This window comes from Furipterus horrens, unplaced genomic scaffold (genome assembly GCF_987537825.1).
Source record: "Furipterus horrens unplaced genomic scaffold, mFurHor1.1.pri manual_scaffold_9, whole genome shotgun sequence".
In the NCBI taxonomy this organism is placed as follows: Eukaryota; Metazoa; Chordata; class Mammalia; order Chiroptera; family Furipteridae; genus Furipterus; species Furipterus horrens.
Genome location: NW_028327179.1, coordinates 15,946,756 through 15,969,604, shown reverse-complemented (window position 1 = coordinate 15,969,604; position 22,849 = coordinate 15,946,756). Strand labels below are relative to the sequence as shown.

The 22,849-nt window shown below is 39.0% G+C and overlaps 1 protein-coding gene across 1 annotated transcript in view; it reads left to right on the top strand.

Annotated features, from left to right (window-relative positions):
- The window catches only part of DNAH11 (dynein axonemal heavy chain 11), a 255,136-nt gene that overhangs the window by 180,786 nt on the left and 51,501 nt on the right, over positions 1-22,849 (top strand). Inside the window, exons 62-65 of the mRNA XM_090286851.1 lie at positions 562-700; positions 4,818-4,984; positions 13,838-14,073; positions 15,237-15,359. Coding sequence (XP_090142977.1) covers positions 562-700; positions 4,818-4,984; positions 13,838-14,073; positions 15,237-15,359 — 665 coding nt within the window. The remainder of the gene's footprint in view (positions 1-561; positions 701-4,817; positions 4,985-13,837; positions 14,074-15,236; positions 15,360-22,849) is intronic.

The window sequence follows — 22,849 nt, the reverse complement described above, 5'->3', positions numbered from 1 at the left end:
TCCCCAGAGCATTTCCTCCTGCTTTTCTGTACCCCTGGTGGAAGGTGGCCCCTCTGCATAGAGCCTTCCAAAATGTACACATTGTTCCGGGTGTTTTGATGCTAAAGACAACGGCATACCTCTGAGTTTCAATCCTAAGTTTCTAGAAGAGAACATCTGCCTGGCCAGCCTAGGTCAGGTTGCTGAGGTCTGAAGGGATTCAATCATCAGCACCCCTCTTCATTGCCTGAGATATGGACCAAATGGCAAATGAGTTAAGAATCAAAGGTGGAGAATCAAAAGGTGACCTTTATCATTGTAGGCTTAGGCGCAAGGGAGAAGGGACACCCCATCACTGTCAGCCCACTGCCCCATGCAGAAAGAAGGAGAGAAGGCCACATGGTGAGCTGGCAGGCTGTGGTGGCATTCCTTCTTCCCTAATGTGTGTTCTGAAGGGGCAAAGGTCAGAGGACGGATAGAGGTTTGGTTCATTGACCGCAAGGTAATAGATGCTTTAAGATGATAATAATATTTCTTTTTTATTTAAAAATAGCTCCAAAGTTAATTTTGACTCTTATTCAGGATCTGGATCGAAATCTGAGCAGACTCACAGCTTCATTTGAAAAAGCAATAGCTGAGAAGGTTCGGTGTCAAGAAGAGGTGAACCAAACAAACAGAACCATTGAACTCGCTAACAAACTCGTCAAGGAACTTGAGGCAAGTTAGCCTTCTCTTCCCAATTCTATCTAAAATAGGCAGATCAGTTTTCTTGGGAGTTTTCTTTGTTTGCTGTCAATAGCAACTAAACAGACATGAAATCAATAAAGGAGAATATTTAATCATCAATTCGTACTAGAGTTCTAACTTACGCAAAGTAAGAAGTGACAGATTGTATGTATTTTTCAGTATATAGCCATAAACTCAGTGGTTTCCCTAATTATGTTATAGAGACAGAAGGTAGAGGAGCAGTTGGCAGGCTGGACAAAGAGCTCACAGTATGGGAGTGCTTGCTAAATAGGTGTGGTTTCTCTTTTGTGTGATCAAAACATTCTAAATAGTTGGGGTGATTGCACAAGTCTGTGAATATACTAAAAACTCATTCAACTGTGTACTTGAAAGGGTGAATTTCATGATATCTAACCTATATCTTAATAACACTGTTATTTCTCTCTGAGTACTACCACGAAGTCCATAACTGCACTATTAGAAATGCATTTAGCTGACAGTGATAGAAAAGTTGGTGTACAGTGGCTTCAACAAATGGGAGTTTATTTTTTACATATTACTAAACATTCCAGGGTAGACCAGATAATTAGTGGTCGGACACCCAACCTCTCTGTGCCCTCCCACTACTCCCGACTTAGCAGGTGGTCATTCACCCTCATGCATTTTGCATCATGGTCACAAATGGCTGTTTTACCTTCAGATTCAGTCAAGAGAGAGAATAATCTGGATCAGCTGGATTTTTGTCCTTATATAAGAAACACTGAAGCTTTCCTAGGAACATGTTTACAGACTGCCACTTCAGATTCCCTAGCCAGAGCTAGATTGACCACATGTAGCTGCAAAGAAGGCTGGGAAAGAGGAAAACAGGGTGATCATGATTGGCTTAGCTAATCACTGCCCATCTCATGGGGCTGGACTCGTTACGGTCCTATTCAAAGTCAGGGTTCTCTTAGCAAGAAAGAATGGAGAAATGCGTTAGGGTCGGTTGACCTGGAGGATAACCTGACTTCTTATAAATATACTAGAGTTTTAAAAAATCTAATTTACAAAAAAAAGAGATTTAAACCCACCATCCCTCACAGTTCATTCTGCAAATTCCACTCTCTCCATTCCATCTCAATAACTGCAAGTCCGTTCTTCCAGTTGTTAGGGCTGAGAACTTTGGGATCACCCTTGACTTTTTGCTCTTTCTCACAACTCATGCCCAGTCCACAGCATATTTATTATATTGGCTCTACCTTCAAGGTCCATTCAGAATCCCAGCATCCTCACCACCTTCACCTCTCCAGGCCACCAGCATCTCTGCCCCGGAGTACCACCCTCACCTCCACCGTTACCCCTAACATGCACTCCCTTCACTGCAGCGGAGTGATGTTTTTAAAAATTAAGTTCATTCATGTCACTGCTCTCTCAGAACTCTCCAGTAACTAATTGTCTAACTCCGCATGCAGTCCAGAGGCTCTCCCTGGCCTGCAAGGTCCACATGAGCTGGCTCCTGGATACCGCCCATCCTCACACCTGCCACCTTCCCTCTTGCTTCATCTTGCTTTTTCTGCCCTCCGTCCTTTGCCTTTTTGCTTCATGTGGCTTACCTTTTCCAACAATGACATTGCTGTCACTCTGACTTTCTTCAGGTCCCTGCTAAATGTTCTCCTTATCGTATGGTTTTCTCTGCTCTTCCTTCCTGAATTAGCATGTCCCCTGCCCCCTGCACACACACTGGGTCCACAGCTCTTACTCTGCTTCATTGTTTTTTCATAGCATTGATCAGCACATGACATACACACTTGTACACGCGCACATAGAAGGTCAAGAATGGGAACTCCATCTGTTTTCCACACAGCTTGATCCCAAGCATAAAGAACAGTCCCAGGCACATAGTAGGCGTCAATAAATGTTTGTTGAATGAAGGAATGGGTGAGCTTGGGGAGCCTCCACTGTTAAAAATAAAAAAAAAAATCTGGGGTCTTTTGAAGACTCATTTTTCTCAGGTATTTGAGAAATTCCAGCTCTTCAGCTGGTGTTTACAACTGCTCCCACTTAAAGTGGTAGGATTAAAGCAATTTGAAGTGTTCCCTGCTTGTGAAGTATCTGAGGAAAAGAAAAAGTGCCATTTAATTAGATTGTTCTCCTGAAGTAGTTACAGAATGTCTGAAAGTTTTATGAGGGGAAAAATAGACTCTACCCTGGGTCTCTAACACACAGCAATGTCTTCCAATGGCTGTACTTACTCGTGAAGATTTAGACAAGGGAAGGAAAACAGGTTGACTAGCGTTAACCAGAAAAATATATATATATATTACACTCATACACACACACGCGCGCGCGTGTGCATGCACACACACACACACGTATATAAAGGATTAATTGAAGATGTCAGACCTTTTCCTTTGAGGATAAATTCTTTCTGACGAGAACAGGAGACAGTTGACTTCTGAAAAGCATTAAGACTGATGATTTTGTCTATATAGCATTGAACTGGAAGCTCAGCCATTCAGACTAATAAATCAGACAATTTATATTTAATCATTAACTAACTCCTGAGCTGAACAGCTGTTCAAAATTAGAAATGGGTCACCCAGCCAGGATGACATTACAGGCAATCTATAATGCATTAGAATAAAATTATAGTGATTTTTTAAATGTCTAGAAATTTATTACAGGACATGTTCCAACTCTTAAACTCTTGTTAGCCAGTGTCAATAATGATTTATGTTGCGTGGGTGGTATAGCGAAATTATTGACGATTTCAGTAGCCAATAAGTCTACATTTAGTAAATCTTCAGATTTCACAGCTGTTTTGCAGAATGAGGTGGGTGCACTCTGTTGTTTAACATTTGCTAAGCGAAGAGACAACAAAGATGGAGGGAAGGCAAATGAGAGATTCCTTTTCAAAGTTAATGGACACGTTGTCTGTAGCTGAGGAAGGGAATGAATGGAGCCTATGAAGGGATAGAGAGCGGAAGACCCTCAGTGTTTGACTGGTAGAGCGAACTGGGGGCGATCTGTATTCAGCGAAGGAGGGGACTGTCGTATCACAACTTTGATGACCATTTTCACCTGCGCATTTCATGGCCTCTGTGTCATGGGTATTGTGATGGATTGCAGGCAACTGGCATGCCCATCTATTATGACGTGTGTCGTTTCTGTTTTCTGTGGTCTGTCCCTCGTTTTTCATGAGAAAAACTGAATTCCACAGGGATATTCCTGCTTGTGCTCTCCAATTGCTGATTTTTTTCCAGGTCCTGTTAATTTGCATGTGTTTAGAATGTATTTATTTTTAGCATGCATTGAAACAAAGTGAGTCAGTGAACTACCTTGCAGTTTAATTAATCCATAGATATTTATTGTAGTTTTATTCAAATCCAATATTAAGGGCTCCCCATACTTAACCTGAAAATCAAATTTAAAACAGCCATCCAAGTAGATACAAGGACTTCAGCAGCATTCTTTGAGTGTTTTATCTTCAGGGCTGGTGAAGTCTTTCTGATTTCCATGTTTTTACATATGTTATAGGCTCTGTCACTGATCACGTGATTTTATTAGAAAAATAACCTGAGTTTTGAAACTACCAGAGCTATTTTTTAATTAATAGAATTCAGGTTAGGTGGCTCTTTAAGGCTCATGTCTTAAATAATTAACATGAGTGGTGTTTGTCATTTTGCTTTTTCTATAATAAGCCCATAGCCAGTATGTTAAAGAAAAAGCAAAGTTCGCCTAGGACAGGGTAGCACCATTGCTGAAAGCAGGGGATGGAGGAAGCAGCCAAGCTGCCATTAAAAGTCCTAACGTCACTCAATCTTGGCCACAGCTCTTGATCTTCCATTTTTAGAGGGATAGGAGAGTGAGTGACTGTTATCAGACTTTTAAGAGGGACCTCAATCACCAAGAAAGGGATAGAGCATCCAACTGAAGACAGTATGAATGCTCCTTTGGAATGATAGGTTTCAAACATATGAAAGATTGTAGTAGCCATGCCAACCTAATTCTCTTCCGTTCATTCTAAAGACTGGGCGTAGACTTAAATTGTGTTCTAAGGCAATTACGTTAAGTGTTTGTCAAGTTACTGCTCATGCTGCAATCACACCTGAGTCATTTTATCTTCCAGTCAGAGAAAATTCGCTGGGGTCAGTCTATTGAATCCTTTGAAGCTCAAGAGAAGACACTCTGTGGAGATGTTCTGCTTGCGGCAGCTTTTGTGTCTTACGTTGGGTCCTTTACAAAGCAGTATCGTCAGGAGCTGCTAGACTGCAAGTGGGTTCCCTTTCTCCAGCACAAGGTAAGCCCAGTCCCTTACCTTGTCAGCATTAGGAAGCAGCGTGTTGAAATTTCAGCAGTAAAAGCAGTATGTGTGCCAGGCTCCTTTGTACCTCAGTAACAATGACTGACTGGGAATTCTGGTGTGAAGGAGATGTTTCTTGTGTATTGTAGTTTTTCTTACTTTAATGATGGCTAAACAGGAAGATGGAAATATAAAAATTAATTATGTAAACTATAGAGATGTAGTTGTAGCTAGTAACAAAACTGATAACTGAAATCAAATTTGGATGATTGTGTTATTATATAGTATGATACCTTTTGTTTTCTTACTAATATTATGAGTTATTTGTTAAAGTACTTTTATGACTGCTTCAGATTAAAAGTGTAGCATTTTGAACACGAGTGTCAAAATAGCTCACCCTAAATTTGAAAATTCAGATCCGTAAACAAAGTGAAATCATAGACTTGGAAGATTTGAAATCACCTAGTTTGAGGTCCTCCTTGTAGAGAAAACAGACACAGGAAATGTAAGTGACTTGACTGAGGCCACTTAGAAACGGAAATCAGACCTCTGACTTTCAGGCCACTGTGGGTTTTTTTGTTTTTCATTTTTGTTTTTTTAAGATTTTACTTATTTATTTTTAGAGAGAGGGGAAGGGAGGGAGAAAGAGAGGGAGAGAAACATCAATGTGTGGTTGCCTCTCAAGCGCCCCCAACTAGGGATCTGACCCACAACCCAGGCGTGTGCTCTGACTGCAGATCGAACTGGCAACCCTTTGGTCTGCAGGCCAGCACTCAATCCACTGAGCCACACCAGCAAGGGCCAGGCCACTGTTTTCTATGCAACACTGTGTGATCTCAGTTGATTAAAACATGTTCTTCATTTATATATCCAGCCATTAAGATATCCCAAATCTCTCTGCATGTTAATGTTCTTCATTGCTAATTCTGCCTCAATTTTCACAATACCATTGCCCCTTGAACAACACGGGTTTGAACTACATAGGTCCACATATATGTGGACTTTTTAAAGTAAGTATACAGTCAGCTCTCTGTATCCTCAGGTTTCTTATCCATGGATTCAATCAACTACAGATAGAAAATAATGTTTCCAGACCGTGGCTGGGAATCTGAGGATGTGGAGGGACGATTGCATGCATTGTTCAATGCCATTTTACACGAAGGACTTGAGCATCAAGTTTTGGTATTGGTGGGGTGGGGGGAGGTTCTAGAACCAGTCCCCTGCCAACACTGAGTGACAGCTGTCATTTTTATGACATAAACACATGTCAATGGAGTTTTTGCAATTTAAGTAAAAGTAAATGTTTAGGGAGTGCTCATTATTGAAGGTGTCCCATAATTAATTATAAAAGAAAAATCCTTTGTAACTCATGTAGTTAATATATCTGTAGTATCAAACGATGTTTTTATATTACAGATTTTTTAAAAGAGGTTACCTGTATTACTGGAAGTTCAAGGTTTTTCTTTAAATAATTATGCCATTAAACATGCTTTTATATCAGAAGAGAAAGCATTCTGCTGATTTTGTCCAGCTCTTACTGCATTTTGAATTTCAGGGGTGTTAGTGGTCTAATTCTTCCTTATCTTTCTCTTAGTCTCCTCTCTGAACTAATCCTCTGTGTGAGTGTCCTTGCCTGGGTCAACATGTGACTACTTCACACTAACGGGTGTCCTCTTTTGTGGCTCCCTCTGCATTCACAGTCATAAAATTTTCTCATTTTTTGCAAAATTACAGGGAAATGCACTTCCTCATGTCACGCCACTGAGCTTCCCATTGTCTTCTTAGTCTTATAGTTACTCCTCACTGTGGGGTGTGTAATACTATTGGGTGTACAGACTTATGCTACCTGTCATTTCTAATTTTTCAAAAGGAAAATTTGCCTTCTTAAATGTAGTTAAAACTGGTCTTTAATTGCTGGCATAGCATTATTTCGTGTATGTGTTTCTAGGGAGTTTTCCATCTATTGATTTGTATGTTCCCATTTACTTAAAATTACAATCATAGGATTCCATGAAAATAAAATTTTGCTTTGAAGAAGGCATACAAATAAAAATAATAATAAAATTGATTGACTTATCCAAAATGTCTAAACATTCTAACATATAACCAAGGTGAAGAGATCATTCTCTGATGCTAGATGCTACATATATATTCCTTTTAACTGTGAGCCTGTGTTTGACTGTGCTCCCACCCCCCCCACCCCCCAGTTCTCCTCAAGGAACCTCGTATCTGTTTTCACTCATCATAACATGCTCCTTTTCTCTTGAGAACATGGGCATCATGCCAACTGAGTAACATCCTAAAGGAAGAAAGTAATTCCAAATTGTATAAATGGCATCCCTTTGGAAGAGACTTTTCTGTCTCTTAAGATACCTGGTGGAAAGTGCTAAACAAAACGTAATAAATGCTAGTCCTTATGGAATAGAGGTTTCCAAGGTTCTGAGCTACTTGTCCTCTATTTCTGAATTCAGTCACAGCAAAGTGGAAAGACAATCACATTAGTATGAACATGTGCCAGGGTCCACAAGGAGCTGAAATTACTTACTAACGTTAATTTTTAAATTAATTTTCTTTCAACAATGTTTCCTTATCTTGCCCTTGCTTCCAAGAAGCAATTCCTCTTATATAGGGTGTTTTTAGAGCTCTGTTGTCTGTAGGTAACTGTCTCCTAAGTGTCTCTGGCTTGTCACTTTGGCTTGGGTGTCCTGGGGATTCTCGCGGTATGTAAATTAACCAGTCAACAAGTGACTGTGATTTGTGTTATTTTAAAAAAACTTTAAACCAAACATCATTTATTAGTGATCAGTTGACATATTTAAGGTCACCTTGGAGGAGACTCTTTTATAAAGCAAGCCAGCATCTTTACTGGAGTCCTGGAAAGGAAGACTTCATATTCTAAACACGTCAGTTCTCCCCAATTCAGTAAATACATTTAACTAAGTTCAAGTCAAAACTCCAAGGAGAATTACTTTTACTTGATCCAGTGACTGCAAAGTTTGTTGGAAGAGTATGTTTTTAAGGGCACCAAGGTAATTTGAAATAGAACAGTAAGAGGGCACTTGGATTTCAAGATACTAAAATATATTCTAAAGCTGCATTAATTACAATGAGGTAGTTCTGCAAGGGAAGTAGGAAACTAGAATACAATGGATTTCAGAAGCATCCAAAGATGCAGAGATACTTGATATACTTATGATCACGGATAAACTGCCATAACCACATCTGTCCCCTACCAACATCTGTGCTCATACATTGTCTTCCTAATGCTGTAAAGTGGAAAACTGACACCTCTATCTAAGGCCAGTCACATAGGTTGTGCACTGGTTTCCATCTGCTTCCCCTTCCTCAAGGACAATTCTAGAGCAATTCTCCCTTCTATGTTATCATCGACCCCCCCCCCCATTAATTCATTACTAAATCATTCCCACCAGTATTCAAATACATAGTTTTTTCTTGTATATACTGAAATACAGCAACAACTCCAGCTGGTGTGTTCTGTGGTTAAAGTGTCCTCAGGTAACCAAAGGGTTGTGGGTTCGATTCCTGGTCGGGGCACATGACTGGGTTACCGGTTCATTCCTGGTCTGGGCACAGGCATGAGCAACCCCCAGTCTGGAGGTGTACAATCCCCGGTCCTGGTGCGGATCCCTGGTCTGGGTGGGTACAAAGGCAAACAATCGATGCCTCTTTCCCATCAATGTTCTCTCTTTCCCTTCCTTTCTCTCTCTAAAAAAGCAAATGAAAATGTCCTTGGGTGAGAAAAGTTTTAAAAACACAGCAACAAATTTCTCTCAACCCTCTGTGCACCTCCAGCTACTCCTACATTCCTGTGCTCTGACTTCAGAAGTGTAATCTAGATTCACTGTCTGCAAGTCCTCCCTCCATTTTCTCTGAGTCACTCCAGGCAGGCTTTTGTCCCCACCACTCCTCCAAACTCCTCTTGTCAGATTTTGCTTCCACATTGCCAAGTCTAGGGGTCTGTTTCCATTCTCATCGTACTTGACTATTGGTGGCAACATTTGATATAGTCGATTGCTTCATGCTTCATCAATACGTTCTTCACTGGATTCCAAGATGTCACCCTCCCTCCCCAATTCCCCGGCCTCACCAGTCAATCTATCCTGGACTTCTTTGTTGATCCTTTCTTTTCTCGCCAACCTCTTTTATTTATTTATTTATTTTTAGAAAGAAGGGAAGGGAGAGAGAAATAGAGGGAGAGAAACATGAATGTGTGGTTGCCTTTTGCACACCCCCAACAGGGAACCTGCCCAGCAACCCAGGCATGTGCCCTGACTGGGAATCGAACCAGTGACGCTTTGGTTCACAGGCCGGTACTCAATCCACTGAGCTACACCAGCCAGGGTTCGCCAGCCTCTTCATGTTGAAAAGCCCACACTTCAGTCTTTGAGCTGCTCTTTAACAGGTTCATGGCTATAAATGTCACCTGTATACCGATACCTCCCAATGTATATCTGCAGCCCAGACGGTGGCATCTTCAGTTCTGTATATGAAAGGTGTCTCAAACATAGCACATCCACCCCGAAATCCTGATCTCAGCCCCAGGGCCTCTTCTGCCAAAGTGTCCTCGATTTATTTAATAGCAGCTCCATCCTTCTGTCAGCTCAGGCCAAAACCTTGGAGTCACCTTGATGTCGCTTTTTTTTTCTGACACCTATATGCAGTCCATCTAGGAAGTTCTATGGGTGACACCTTGCAAATATGTTCAGAATCCAACCTCTTTTCCCTACCTTCACTGCTCCGATCCTGGGCCAAGCCATTATTCCTCTCTCAGACCACTGTAAAAACCTCCTAACTGGTTTTCCCACTTCACATCTGATCTCTTTAAAAACACAAACCAGATTACATGAATTTTCTTCTACAATCCCTTCGGTGACTCCCAGTTGCACTCAGGGCAAAAGCCAGAAATCCTACAAGACCTTATAGGAACCCTATATGATTTGGCCCCATTATTTCTTTATCTCACTTCCTATTATTCTTTTCCTCTCTGTTCCACTCACACTGGCCACCTTCCTGGAATATGTCAGATATGCTTCAACCTCAGGCCCTTTGCACTAGCTGTTTGCTCTCTCCTGAAGAGTCTTTCCTCAGGACATAAACATGTTTCACTCCCTTGCATCCATCAGGTCTTTGTTCAAATAACGCCTTCAAAGCACCAGATATGATTACAGCCTCCATCCCTCAGCATCCCTCATCCTGCTCGATTTCTTCTTTCACCATAACATTTATCACTTCCTAAGATGTTATTTCGTGTATTCATTTGTATGGTTCACATGTTTTCTCTCCCCCGACTGGAATGTAAGATCCAGGGAAGCAAGGATTTGTGTTTTGTTCACTGCTCTTTCCAAGAAGGACTCCTGAAACATCGTGGGTGCTCAGTACTTCTTTTCATTGGGGCATGATTTCCATACAACGCATCTCACTCATTTAGAAGTCTTATACATGATTCAGTGATGTTGAGTGTATTCACAGAGTTGTGCAACCATCATCACCCTCAATTCGAGAACATTTTTATCACCCCCAAATAAAACTCATACTCATCAGCTGTCGCCCCTCAATCATCACAGCCTCTCCAGGCTTAAACAAACACTAATCTTTTATGTCTCTATAGATTTGCCTCTTCTGAACATTTCATATGAATGAATTTGTACACTATGTGAAATTTTATGACCGTTCTTCCATACAGCGTGTTGTCAAGGTTCATCCACAACGTAGCCTGTATCAGCATCCCATTCCTTTTTGTGCCCCCATCATATTCTATTCTAACTCATGTGGGAGTGGGCTTTTAAAACATTGATGCTAGTTGAAGTTGAATCATTAGAGATGGGGCCTGCATGTTGGCAGCTTATGGGGCTTCCATGTGATCCTGACATGCAGGCTGGGGTTGAAAGCCACAGCCCTAGGGGAGATCTGGGTTTTGGTTAAGACGAACTGGGAGAGAGCGAGGGGGTTTGGTCCAAATAGGACGAGCATACTACAGGGCATGTGGGAACGGTTTTCAGAAAGTCAACAACGGGGACACGAGTTTGGAGGATGGGATGGGGAAGAAACCGAGTAGCATGCTGGTAACTGAAAAGGACAGGCACAGAGGGCATACATGACCTTGAAGATCCAAAGTACCCTGTTATCCAAAATTGTTTCTGTCCAAAGAGTAGTACAGAGGGTGGTGACTGAAAAGGACAGGGGTAGTGGGTATACATGGCCTGGAGGGTCCAACTAAATTGTTTCCACCCAAAGTTGTCTGCTGGACAAAGAGACAGAAACATGGCCAAGTTCATGGTGGCATTTGCACTCTGCTCATTAATCGGACCTAGCAGTTTATAGACAGATCCAATATGTGGAGTTATTATTGGTGTTAACCTTTCTGAGCCTTGCTGTTCATATCTCAAAATAGATTTTTTAAAAAGAGATAATCACTTTGTAGAACTGCTTGAGTTAAAAGACAATTAAAACAATGACTGTATATGAATAAATTTTGTAAACACTTAACATTATAAATATTGGTTGTTAACGTCATATTAGGAGAAACTGGGAGGCTTATTTCAGGAAGTTCCCTTTTTTTCCTTTAGAATATGCCACTTGGTCAGTTTTCAGAAGATTCTGATATGCATTTGGTGTGAGGATGAGTTTGGCTTAGCTCATGGCAGGTGCTTCCAGCCTTCTCTTTTCTTTCTAGTCAAAGCTTCTTTTCCAAAGAGGGGAGCCTCCGCCCTTTTTCTCCCAGCAGCAACTTGTAGTAGCATCCTGACTGATGACATGTTGACACTACGTAACGAAGCAATAGGACGGAGCCTTACTGACTCAGCGACTCTGACTTGGGGCCTCAAGGGCTCTCTCTTTGCACTGGTTTCTGAGCTCATCTTCCTTGCTGTAGACTCCTTCAAGGAATCCTCAAAAGAGGAGTGGAAGAAAAAGAAGGTACATATGGATTAAGGTTTCTTTTCCTCAGCCTACAAAAAACACTTACTGTAGAGTGATGCCTGTATTGTAACTATCAAAAAATATTTTGATGAAAAAAATTTATGTTGTCATACAACTACCTATTTGTACATAACCCCAGGAGTAAAATATCTTAATATTTGTTTTTAAAATTTTAAATCTCAAACTATTTCACAGTGTTTATGATATTCTTTAATGTGAACTACCTGCTTTATTTCCCCTACTAGAGTAAACTGACCATTAAAAAGTGGGGGAAGGCTGGTGTTCTCTTTGATTCTCTGCACTCCACTCTGCCAACAGTAAGTGCTCAAACAATACAAATTATTGAATTACAATACCAGACCTACATGTGTACCTTCTATTACTCCTTTTAGCTTCAGAAATTAAAGTGAATTCAAGTCTCCAGTTGTTTCAAGTTGTTCATTAAGTAGAAGGTAAGAAATTAAAACCACGTATCCTAGGCTGATAGGAAGATGCTCGTTCTAAAAGATACCAGTTTGCCTGTGTCTTGAAAGAAACTGGATTGAGTCAGATACCAGGGCTTGTTGTTCATATCACTAGGAGATAGAGTTTATTTCTAAGATTACCTTGTAGTGAGGAACAGTAGGAATATTGGATTACTTTTCCTGTATTGATACAAAATGGTATCACAGCTTTCTGTGGAAATTTTTCCAGCATTTTGTTTACGGAAGCTCTGTGGGCAACCAATAAATCAAACTCCTACTGCTGCTCTGGCCTCCCCTGCCTACTCCAGGTAGGGCTCTTCCTGTAATCTCTTACGGGGGCATGTTTCCATCAAGCCTTGGGACGAGCTCCTTTTTCATCTTGCTCATTTTGGTGTCTCCAGACAGTGTTTTATATGTAGGAGATTCTCAATAAATGTCTGGTGACTGCTGACCCAATGAATAAATTGCTTCCCATAATCTTGTTTATTTTTCGTAAAGTTAGTTGATTTTTATTTTATTTTTATTTTTTATTTTTATTTTTTGACAGTGAGCAGAACTTATTTTATTATTTGTGCTTAACATCACAGGGAACAGTTTCAAAACATTTTGTTTTTATATCAATATGCAGAAAAGCAGTACTTCATAAACCACAGCCACAGAGATATAATTAATTAGTGGGAGGCTAATAATAATGGTTTTACAACTTAAAAATAAATGTTTGCTTCTATCAGTAACAAAAGGACAAAAATTGCAACATTGAGAGAAGAGGCAAAAAGAAGAAAACATACATTTTATTGGAATGGGAGGGAAAATTCATGGGTGTGCTAACAATAAATATGTACAGAAAATAATTAAAGTAGTACATTTCTAGTTTTGTTTTCCTTATTTGAAATGAAGTTGTGACTCTCATTTTGCCAACTGTTGTCAGTAATTCAAGAGTTAGTTGATTTTTATAAAGAAGGACCCTTATTCTTTGAAATAGGTTTCTCTTTCACCCTCTTTTAAAGGTGACAGCTCCCCACTTTGCAATGTTGCTTTCCACAATCACAGTGTAGGCAGAGGAGAGACTGTAAGCTAAGCTCCTGGACACAATCAGCACACCGATTGACTTCCTGTGGGCTGAATGTATTGCATTAACCCATCCCAGAAAGGGAAGTCATCTCTGTGGTGTTGGCTTGCAGTAAAAGCTGAAAGGCCTGAGCAAGATACTGCGTTTTAGCATCGCTTATGTGGGGTGATTTCTGCACTGGGCAAATACATACTTCTCACCTTGCTGGAGTAGCTGTGGAGGTACTTGGATTTCATAATGAGAGTTTTATTTGGCTTCTGAGGGTCTACAGAGAATTTGCATGTCTTCTCTTGGCTTGGGTCTCTTTCCTTGTCTGTTGTTCTGAGTCTTTTACTCTGCCACACTAATTATTCATTGCATTTAACTCTAATTTCAAAGGTTTCAATCCCAATAACGGAAGGCCTGGACTTGATTGCCATGTTGACGGATGATGCTACAGTTGCTACCTGGAATAACGAAGGACTTCCCAGTGACAGAATGTCAACCGAAAATGCCATGATCCTAACACACTGTGAGCGCTGGCCTCTGCTGATAGATCCCCAGCAACAGGGAATTAAGTGGATCAAGAATAAGTATGGAACGGACCTGAAAGTCACACATTTAGGCCAGAGAGGGTATGTGAAGTCTGAAGGATTGGCTTTCTGGGTAGCTGCTGTGAATTGGGTTGGACTTAAGTCCTGACATTTGTTAGACGTCACTGCTACTTTGAAAATGTGACAATTTGGTGTTACCTGTCTGATCCTGATTCACATAAAGTTGAAAAGCATTTATGTTGGGCAGCATCTTACCTGAAGAGATAATTAGATTGAAGGTGAGAGCAAATACTACATTTGAGAGGGAAAATATGTCAATTTCCTAATGCCAAGAATGGAAATATGATGTATTGTAATCCTTCTTGAGAGCATTTGGCCAATCACATGAATTGTCAGTTGTATCTATAGGCTTAATGATATTTACAGTCAGATTTCTATGTTCTTTGCCTATAGTAGGTTTAACATGGCTCCAAGTCCCAATACTGAATACTTGAAGATAATTTAATTTCTTAGGTATTACACGTCACTTTTGAGAACTAAATCTACTCTGAGATTTTTTGTTCTTGGGTCTGATAATACTGTCTGATAAGTGGAAAGCTGTCTTTATATAGCTGCTGTTCAATTAATGCTGAATAAATAATTTTAGAGTTACTAATATTTCGTTTGACCCCCTCCATCATCTTTTCACATGTAAAATGCAATAAGGAATAGTTAGCTGCAGATATGCAGAGAAATATATTCCTTGCTCATTAAATACATGGAAAAATTATTTTTGTAGGAGACAGATTGTTTTTGAAGAGTGGGAATGAGATAAAGTGATAGTTCACCACTTTACATGACTGAACCTAAAGGTTTAGAAAATGAAAGTTTGATCAAATTACAAGGTAATGTAATTTGAAATTTTTATCAAAAAGGACCTATCTAATGGAATTAGACTTATAGCTGGACAGTTTATTTATTTCAGCCATGATTATTATCAAAAGTAACTAATTTACACATGGATTTACTAGTTCAAACTCTTGAATTTCACGTGGAAATTACAAGTGAAATTTATCTCAAAATCTAATCTTTAATTTCTATGTAATCCAGTTAAGAAAGAATACTACTTTATAAAATAGTTTTCGCTAAGTTAGTTTGTCCCGTTTAAAGTGGGACAGAAATATTAAATACAATTTATTTAAATAATTTTGAACATTTTTTTTCTGTGCTTAATTTGATTATCTCCATTTTGACTGAATTTAAAGGTTTTTGAATGCCATTGAAACTGCTCTGGCCTTTGGAGATGTCATCTTAATTGAAAACCTTGAGGAAACCATAGATCCCGTCCTTGATCCACTGCTTGGCAGGAACACGATTAAGAAGGGAAAGTAAGTATTCCTGAATTTTTAACATATGTTTTGTGTTGCATATGAGTTTGACCATCAGCTTCTATTTCTTAGCCTCATAACCAGATACAATCGATTGGAACCTTCTGGGTGATACTTCTGAGTTTTCACTCCGTGAAACCTACATTGCAAGTCCAAAACAACCTCAATATGATCCAGACTTTCAGGCGACTTGTTTGCTGGATTTAGATTCATGTGACCCAAGTCCTGATTTATAGACAAAGCATTGCATTGTCACAAATCTGAGGGCAGTCACTCCTTTATTAATTTATACCAGTGTTTCTCTGACATCAGTACTCTGCAAAACACCTCTTCAGTATGTTCACCTGAACTGCATGCATATCATTTGAATCCTTATTTACTCAATATTTTTCTTGAAAACAATTTTAAAACCACTCAGTATTTTTTTTTACCCCTAGCCTCATGGCAAGTAATAGCACCCTGAAAATTATAGATTCGCTGTGCGAGCTCTATTTTTTTAATACACTCAAAATCTAACCATTAAAAACGGAACTCATTAGTGGGCCCCTAAAACCCCCCCTACCCTGTCAGTAGTGGCGGACTGCCTAGACGTTGGAATACCCCCATGGGACGTTCTAAATGGCTGCCATTTCCCCCCTGGGACATCCCATTTTCTAGGACAGTCTCCCAGGGGCCGTGAGCCATTTCCAAGGAGTCATTGTGTCATTTTCTTGAAGTGTGTAAAAGGTCGGAGGAAGCCATTACGTCTCTAAGCCTGCATAGGCCTGGCCGGAGGCAGGGGGCGGGGGGGGGGGTTGGGGGCACGGGAGGCATCCTAAAGGCTCTTGGTGCTTCTTCACTCAAGAGACCAGCATTCACCAGGCTTGTCTCACTGGGTTTTCTTGGCTCACTTTTTTTCTTTACAGACATCTAATTTCAGAACTTCCCCAACCCCCTTCGTCTTTGACACCCACTCTGTCTCAAAGGTATCTGTCTCCTTTTTCATCACTACATTATTCCTGTCAGCTTTCAGTGGAAATAGGTCTACATAAAGGTGACTTACTCCTATTTTTTAAATAGTCTCTAACTGATGAGTATATATTATGCAACTCACCAAGTAAATCCATTTACAGAGACTGACAACTTATAATTGTTTAATAAACCGGAATTTAGCCAGATGTACATTTAGAACAATCTAATAAGCCACTTAACAAACTGCAACTCTAACATGAATGTAATTGTAGCTGTGTCTGATGTTAAAAATATAGTGTAATATTGTGATTGTCACTAAAGTGAAATCCTTGTTATTAAGGTTCTGACTCTATTATGAAGACCTAAAATTTTTTGTCAGTGAAATACATATTCTCCAGCTTTAACTTGGACTTTCACTAACACAATTTTAGGTGTAACAAATTTGGCGTTTGTGTCCCCCCCCCCGCCCCCCCGAATTGTATAAACTGTTAGGCTTCACAGAGCCAATCATATCATTCCAGCATATTTTAGAAGGTCAAGAGAATTTAAAATGCTACATAAGAATATTAAAAATGTTATTTATTTATGCAGTTATTACCTTAACAATACTAGTTTGTAAACACTTACGTTTGGGATCAACCACTTGTACAGGGGCAAATTTCAGATCTGTGTCTAGTTTTTCCTGCTTCCCTTTTCCATGCAGATGATTTTAGAGTATGTTTACCCAGAGAATCTGAGTGCTAGTGATGCCTTCCATGTCCTCTCAGCCACCAAATAAGCTCTCTGAGTCCCGCTATATGCTGGGCGCTGTACTAGGGGGCTGCAGATTCAAAGCGTGATGAGGTATAGATCCCATTCTTAAAGAAGCTGTATTCCTCAGGGGGAAGACAGACCTATAAATAATAAAAGGAGTACAGTGCCATAGTGCCACTGATGAGATGATAGAAATAGGCATGGCAGGGAGATGTAATTTCTATAGTGGAGACTTGGAAGGGCTTTAGGGAAGAAAAAATTACACTTGATTGCATTGACGTTTAATGTGAGTCTTGAAAGATGAGTGGGCATTTGTCAGGTAGACAAATGAGAAAAGAGAATCCTAGAATGGGAGAACTAATACCAAACAGCAAAACACAGGAAAAAGCCCAACAGCTTTGGGGAACTGCAGATAGGATCCAAATCAGTGAAGAGTCTTGTGTTGGGAGGCAGAGAGGGGAGTGTGGAGAGATGAGTGGACTGGGAGAAATGAGGCCAGAGAGATCATCAGGGCCCAGAACACAGATGTCCTCAGGCATCCATAAATGACCTGTAGGTTGACCTTTTCCCATAGGTTGGCCTTTTCCCATAGGTTGATAATTTTTCCCCCAAACACACTCAAGAGGCCCTTTCCTATCAGTAACATTAGATGACAGCAGCGATGGTTTTTGACCAAAGAAGCGCGCCTTCCTGGATAACAGACGTGGAGTCTCTTTTTTTTCACTTGAAAATTAAGAAGTAAGACAGTGGAAAGGCTAGTGAAGACTCTTTAAGTATGCTAGGAGCAATGTGATCAAATATATGTTTCTGAAAGGTCACACTGTTAGTGGCAGGAAATATTGATTGTAGCAACATGGATCTTGAGCCAGAGCCTAATTAGCAAACAATTAGAGTAATTTTGTTGAAACATGATATGAACCTAACCTAAGCCAGTGACTGTAGAGATAGAGAGAAAAGGGTCAGTCAGAGAATTCTCAAGGAGTGAATGTCATCAGTACATAGTCGTTAATTGGATCTTGTTGTTGGTAGGGAAAGGGTGGTTTCCAGTTTTCTGCCACATGAAATGATGGTGTGATTTCTGGAGAGATGTGATACAGGAGTGGGAGTAAGTGTAGGGAAAGAGAATGATTTCACTCATTAGACTTTCAAAGACTGAGGTGCTGCTTTAACACCTAAGCAGCCATTTGACCTATGAGCTTATCAGGGAGCTCTTGGCTGAACATGTAGGTAGGGAACACCTATAGAAAGGTAGTTACGACATCATGGTGGGTGATACTATCAGCAGAGATGCTAGAACAGAGGGTGCGCTCACTTTACAGATGAGAAAAATGGGGCCTGAAGGAGCTTAGTTATTCTTCTAGGATGCTTTGTGATTCTAAGAAGTTTAATATGCAGAAACCTAATTTCTTAAACAGCTTTTCCAAATAAATAGGCAATACCATCTTTCCAGAGAAATCCTATGAATGCTACCTTTCCAGACTAACCTTTCCTACTCTTTCATTCCATTTTCTCCCCTAAACCTTGTTTATTTTCCCATCAGTGTTTCAGAATCTATGTTTTGTTTTCATATCACCACCTTTTCTTCGTGATGACCGGAGTAATCTTTTTGCGCCCTTTCTCTGCTCACTCCTCTCCAACCCAGACAGTGGTTTAAGTAACTTTTTCCAATATCATTTCTATCTTCATTCCCATATTTAAAGATGCTTTAAGAATTCTCTGGTGCCTATTACAATGAGTTGAATTGAAGCTCTTCTATGAAGCCTACAAAATGCTTTACCTCTCTGATGTAAAAGTTATGAAGCATAGTATTAAGTCAGACATGTACCCATCATTCACATTATGAACTGAAAGATTCCGATATTCTTTAAGGCACCTCTGTGCTGCCTTCCTTCCTCCTTCCTTCTCTCCCAAAGGTAGTTGGTAACCCTAAATTTTGTTATCAGTCCATTATTTTATTTAAAAGTTTCAGCATACATATGCATTTCCCAAAAATAACAGATTGTTTATTTTTGTTTAACCTCGGGCTTTATAAAAATATCATTATAGTGGATATAGTTTCAAGGGACTTGAATTTTTTTACTCAATATTATGTTTTAAGAGTTACCTATATTCTTGCTTTTAGCTCTTACTCTTTCATTTCCATCACTGTACTATTCAAGGGCGTGGTTATTCTTCAATTTATTTTATGGTTTTGTTGAAGGACACTTAGGTTAATTTTAGATATTTTTGCTATTAGAAGCCATGCTGTTATGAACATTAATGTACTGAATATTCATATACACATCTACAGGTGTGTACACAGAGAGGTTCTTCAGAGTTCATACGCTGGAGTAGCATAGTGGGGTTTACAGTATGTGCACAGTCACCTTTAAAAGACAAAGCCAAATTGTTTCTCAAAGTGCTCGTATAAATTTTCATGCTCCCCAGTAGTGTTCAAGGGAGAGTTCTGAAGTCTTTTACAGAACCGACTTAGGGGCCTCTGCCCGTCTGCTGTTTTATACAATACAAAGATTTCTGTGTTCAATACCATTGGCCACTTTTTCCCAGGAGGGACTATTCCTACATCCTTTTTTTTTTTTTCCAATTCTTATTTTTGAACAGAAAAAAATTGAGGACACTCAAAATTTTGTGAATAGTATTTTTTTGTTTGTTTGTTTGTTTTTTATAAAAGCTTTAAAAGTACTTTGGAATAAAGTTTATATTTTTAGTGATCATACTCTTTTCACCTGGCAGGAAATAATGTTTAAACAAAGCAAATGCTCTCATGTTCCTTCATGTAACTCTTTACAAAGAGAGAAGGAAACTTTATAAAATATTCACACATGTGTAAACTAGAAAGGGATATGGAAAAATAAAAACAGATTGGTAGAAATAGGTATTAACTTTCTTTTAATGCAACAAATAAAACCTAAAAGAAAACACTGGAAAAGAAAATTAACAGGAAAATATTGATATGCTTTGTTTAATAGTAGAGCTAGAAACCCAGTTGCAATGTTAAAACAGGAACAGAAAAATTTGATTTTACCTTGATCACATCCCAAGCAAATCTATGTTTTAAATTGTCTAATAGTTCTTCCTGTTGTGACCTCCAACAATGAACATTGTACTTGATTTTTTTCTGTGTTTCCATTTGTACTGTAAAGACAAAATAGTGAAACAAGAAAAAGAAGGGGAGACAAACCATAGGGACTAAAGCCGGTGTATTCACCCAGAATGTCTTTATTACATCACATTCCTCAAATGCAGGTGGAATAACACTTTTATACTCCTGAGAGAAGCCACATCCCTGAGAAAGTGTCTGGCATTTGTAGTGTTTTTGTTTAGTTTGGTTCTGTTTGTTCGGGGATTTTAAAGAACTAATATTAGTTTATTCTTCCTTATAATGAGTGTCTGAGAAGGTGCTTGTGATAGATATAGCAGAGTCCAAAAGTTGAAGTTCATTAATAATTGGAATGTTGTGGAGTATGAAGTAATGAATACTAATTACTCCTTTCATGTCTGACAGCTCCCTGTGGACCAATACATCAGCCCAGACTTTAATTTGGTTCTAGTAATGGTTTCGTCAATAGCACATTAAATCTGTGTTTGAGAAGATATACAGTTGAACCTGACCCACATAGTAGATGCCGCTGTCATAAAATGGCCACAGGCTGACAACAGCTGGGTAATTACAAATAATTAAATCCACCAAACTCCAGACAATCCTAATTTTAAATAAAATATATCTTACGGTAGTAATCGACAGAAAACATATCTGGGAAGATTTATCAACACATACTTTTTTCCAAAGCAAATTTACTGGCTTACATATTAGAGAAGTTGCTGATCTGTGAAGCATCTTCATAAAATTATATCTCTTTAATCTTTCAGATCCCCACAAATGTTATTGAAGTAATTTTTTAACTTTAATTTTAGCTGGAGTAACCTAACTGCAAGATGTATTTTGAATGGAAGATACATATATGTTCCTGAGCATACAAATATTTTTAAAGACATTTTATACTTTATTCTATATTTATTTTTACATAATTATTTTTAGTAATAGTCTTTAAGTAGTATTCCCTAAATCTAACTAATAGAAATATTAGCTAAGTGGCATAAATTTCTATTTTTATTGAAAATAAAATGAAAGGGAGATAGTATTTTACAGATATTTATTTTATAATGACTAGGTTTCCTGAAAGTTGTGCTGAAATTAATCTGAGGAAGTTTTTTATTGAGTTTTCAATTTATTAAATAATATGTTGCTCCTTTTGGCATTGATGCCATATGGTTGTATTATAGTTGATTATAGATGTATTTGAATGAAGTCTTAGGTGAGATTTAAGACAACACCATGTTAAATTCAATCCCACAACATAACAGAATGTGCCTGCTTGAGCTGGAAGCTTATGGCCTTAAGTAAACTCTAGAGTTACATATTTCTCTCATGTCCCTGTGGGTAAGAGTATTTTTATTTTCCATTAATTTATGCCTTCATAGAATAGGATTCAGCATTCTAGACTCTCACAATTTCTAAATTGAAAGGAAAGTTTAGTTGCAGAAAAGACCTCCAACAACCCTTCTATTTCTAAGTTCAATCAAGATTTGTTTTTTGAGGTGTAATATTCAGGGTCTACAGATAGTGTATACACACACTCACAGTCATCTTGCTAATATTGGTGAACTTTATCTGAAAGTAAGTACCAAATAGGGTCACAAATTAAGAACCTTATATTTTTTCAAAAAAGCAAATTTTTAAAAAAGGCAAACAAATATAGATGGAAGCAGAATTTATTTTTCATGGTACATTATAATATTTATGGATGTATTGAAATATCTAATATGTAAGTTTTATATATTTTTTAATTCTATATCTCAAAAGGGTAGTCATCTGCTATAATTTTCTTTCTTCCTTTATTTTTCTGTTCAGTGGTACCTGGACTCTTGCGACATTAATCTTTTTAAAAATTCTAATTGGAGTTAGCCTTTATCTTAGAAGGATATGTTGGTTATGTTGAGTGTATGAAGCAGCAAGACAATGAACTCATTTCTATTCAGGACTTTTCTTTCCTTCCTTCCCTTGAAAGACTTGCCAGCTGTGCAGCTTTCAGCAGAAACCGGGTTGGACCAACTCGAGCATCCCCTCCTGCCCAGGTTGCTAAGTAACACCTCCCTCCGCCTTGGTGTACACCGGATCCTTTCGGCTGCACTCTCAGCCGGAGCTGTTGGAGCTCACAAGTCTCACCGAGAGGCTTTTAATTTGAAACAGCAGGGCATGCAGTTAGGCTTTTGGGTGTCCATTGAAAAGTTTTTCTTCCTTCTCCTAAGTGTTTTTTGTTTTTTTTTTTTCCTAGCTAGTGTGGGAATATATTATTTATTTATCTCAGCACCCACCTGCTCTCTCTTTACCTTGACAAAACAGTTTGATGACCCCTGGAGAATGGAATTCCTCATGTTAGGGGAGCTTGTTAGCCATCTGAATTGCCCATTTTAGACACACTATCTTAAGAAATGCCTTTCCAAATAGCCTTGTTAGAAAGGTTTTGCACATCTCTTTCTAAAAAGAGTCCTACTGCAGCCCCTTGCTCATAAAAACTTTGATAAGCCACAGAAGCAAGTCCTTATTCTAAATTGAAGATGCTGCTTTTCCAGGTTTGGTTTTAGATGTCAAAAAAAAAAAAAAAAAAAAGACGGTGTTTGTTCAGGCACTCAGAGTATCTGATCACTAGAGAAATTTGTTTAGGTTTTTATGATCCAAGACTGATGGCATCACAAAATCTTGAGAACAGTGCCAACAAAAGTAA